The 1,893-nt window shown below is 34.3% G+C and overlaps 1 protein-coding gene across 1 annotated transcript; it reads left to right on the forward strand.

Moving 5' to 3' along the window:
• Positions 1-212: 212 nt before the first annotated feature.
• Positions 213-1,606, forward strand: LOC110035380 (sodium/hydrogen exchanger 7-like). The gene is made up of 2 exons (XM_020739613.1): positions 213-623; positions 1,007-1,606. The coding sequence occupies exons 1-2, from the start codon at positions 516-518 to the stop codon at positions 1,325-1,327; spliced, it is 429 nt and encodes a 142-aa protein (XP_020595272.1). The 5' UTR covers positions 213-515; the 3' UTR covers positions 1,328-1,606.
• Positions 1,607-1,893: the final 287 nt, after the last annotated feature.

Raw genomic sequence — 1,893 nt, forward strand, 5'->3', positions numbered from 1 at the left:
AAATCTTGGAGCTAAATTCTTAAATCTTAGAATCGCCGACTATATGCTCTTAATCCTAGAACTCAAGATTTTATGGTATAACCTTCTTAAATATTAAGCCTAGTCACTAGTTACAATAATGGTCATATCACAAATGGTAAACCATTCTTCAAAAATCAAGAAAAATAACTAAGCCATAAATGCCGCATGACATTTTAAGCCTTGACGATTAATTTAATGCCAATTGTATACAAATAAAGACAGAACAAAACATAAATTTATACAAGCAAGAATTAGAACCCTATCTCTGCAACATCACATTTCTTCAATCTAAATATTACCAAATAAATGCAGGTTTTGAGAACGCAAGCTCTTGCCATTTTGGCTCCTGTTATCATGTTGATACAAGGGCCCGAGTTATCTTTTTTGACCTCGGTGCTGCTGAATTGGACGGTTTTTATCAAAAGCGGACTTCTTCAAGGCTCTCACTGTCCATTGAACAACCTCGGGCCTCTGGCAGGGAGCATGAAGGCCTGATGAGTTGGCCTGAGAATTTCTTTACAGCGAGGAACTCTAACGTGACCGACGCACCACCAACTACCTTCTCAGCTAGAGCAATGGAACTGAGCATCTATGGCACCATGGTATGTACATTATAAAATTGTGATTATTCATCCCTCGGGGGCTGTTTGGGATCACTTCTTTTTTCTTTTTTTGTTTTTTATTTTGGTTATATTTTTACTTGAAATGAAATATGTTTGATATGATATACATGTTTAGTTGTTTTTAAAAGCATTCAAAAAAAAAATTTAGATATTTTCGAGTGTTTTAAAAAAGAATTAATTTGTTTAAAAACAAAAGATAAAAACATGCACAAAAAAAAAATTATTAAACAAATATGTTTTTAAAATAAAAGCAAAAACAAAAAAAACAAAAAAGTAAAGTGATTGTAAACAAACTATTAATTTCATGTTTCTCAATTACCAAAAATTTTCAGCACATTCTTGCACTGAATCTTGAATCACAGATGAATGACGGGCTAAGGGATTTCAGAAGCTTCTACAGATCTTCGCAAAGCAGACAAAACCATAGTCTGTCGTATCCTCATATACCCGCTGAGACGACGACAAATGTTTGTCCTCTTTTATCCGTACAATCTGAAGGAAATAGCGCGAACATGAGGCTTGGTAACAGACAGTTATTCAGGATAGCACCATTGCCTCTGCGGCCTGTGAGAAGGAGACAACGAAATGTTGAGGGAGATGATTCAAGTGATGATGATTTGGGTGGGGAAGTCGTCGTGCTAATCGATTCCCCAAGCACTATTTCATTCAGCAATGTTTCTTGAGGAAAGCTTAGGCGTCAGAAATGTGAGAAATCTTTCAATGATTTCTCAGAAGCTTCCGGGTTTCTTCTGAGTTTCTCAAGTTGTATAATAATCAAGAAGGCAGCTGCTTCCTGTCATTATTTGGTTGGTGGAAATTAAACAGCTGCTGGTTTGCTTGAAACTTAACTCCCCATTCTGAGGCTTATCATAAATAAACAATGCTAGGATATGGTTTTTATGCAAATGTTTAATGTTATGCTAAAATGTTTACTGCTATATGTTCATCTTAGTGGAACGTGAACATTCATTTGAAATTTTTGGTGTCTTTCTTCTTATTTTAGCTGGAGCTCATGCATGGCCTCCAGAGCTCGAGTTACAAGTTATTTTTATCTTTGGGGGCAGAGGTTGATCGACATGATAATGCATTATAAACTTACTATATTTATATTTTTAAAATTATTTTTAGTATCAATAAACTTACAAACTACACATCAAGGCCAAAAGGTCATTGAATTTGCTTTTGCTTTTCAACTATTTATTAAATTTAATGTAAACAATCTTTATAAAATTAATATTATGCTTTTTTT

This window comes from Phalaenopsis equestris, unplaced genomic scaffold (assembly GCF_001263595.1).
Source record: "Phalaenopsis equestris unplaced genomic scaffold, ASM126359v1 Scaffold197516, whole genome shotgun sequence".
Taxonomy (NCBI): domain Eukaryota; kingdom Viridiplantae; phylum Streptophyta; class Magnoliopsida; order Asparagales; family Orchidaceae; genus Phalaenopsis; species Phalaenopsis equestris.

Bases quoted from the DNA above. Each gene is read 5' to 3' on its own strand.
- LOC110035380 (XM_020739613.1), top strand. From the start codon at position 516: ATGAGTTGGCCTGAGAATTTCTTTACAGCGAGGAACTCTAACGTGACC. The intron at 624-1,006 runs GTATGTACATTA...CTTGAATCACAG, and splicing joins TGAGCATCTATGGCACCATG to ATGAATGACGGGCTAAGGGA.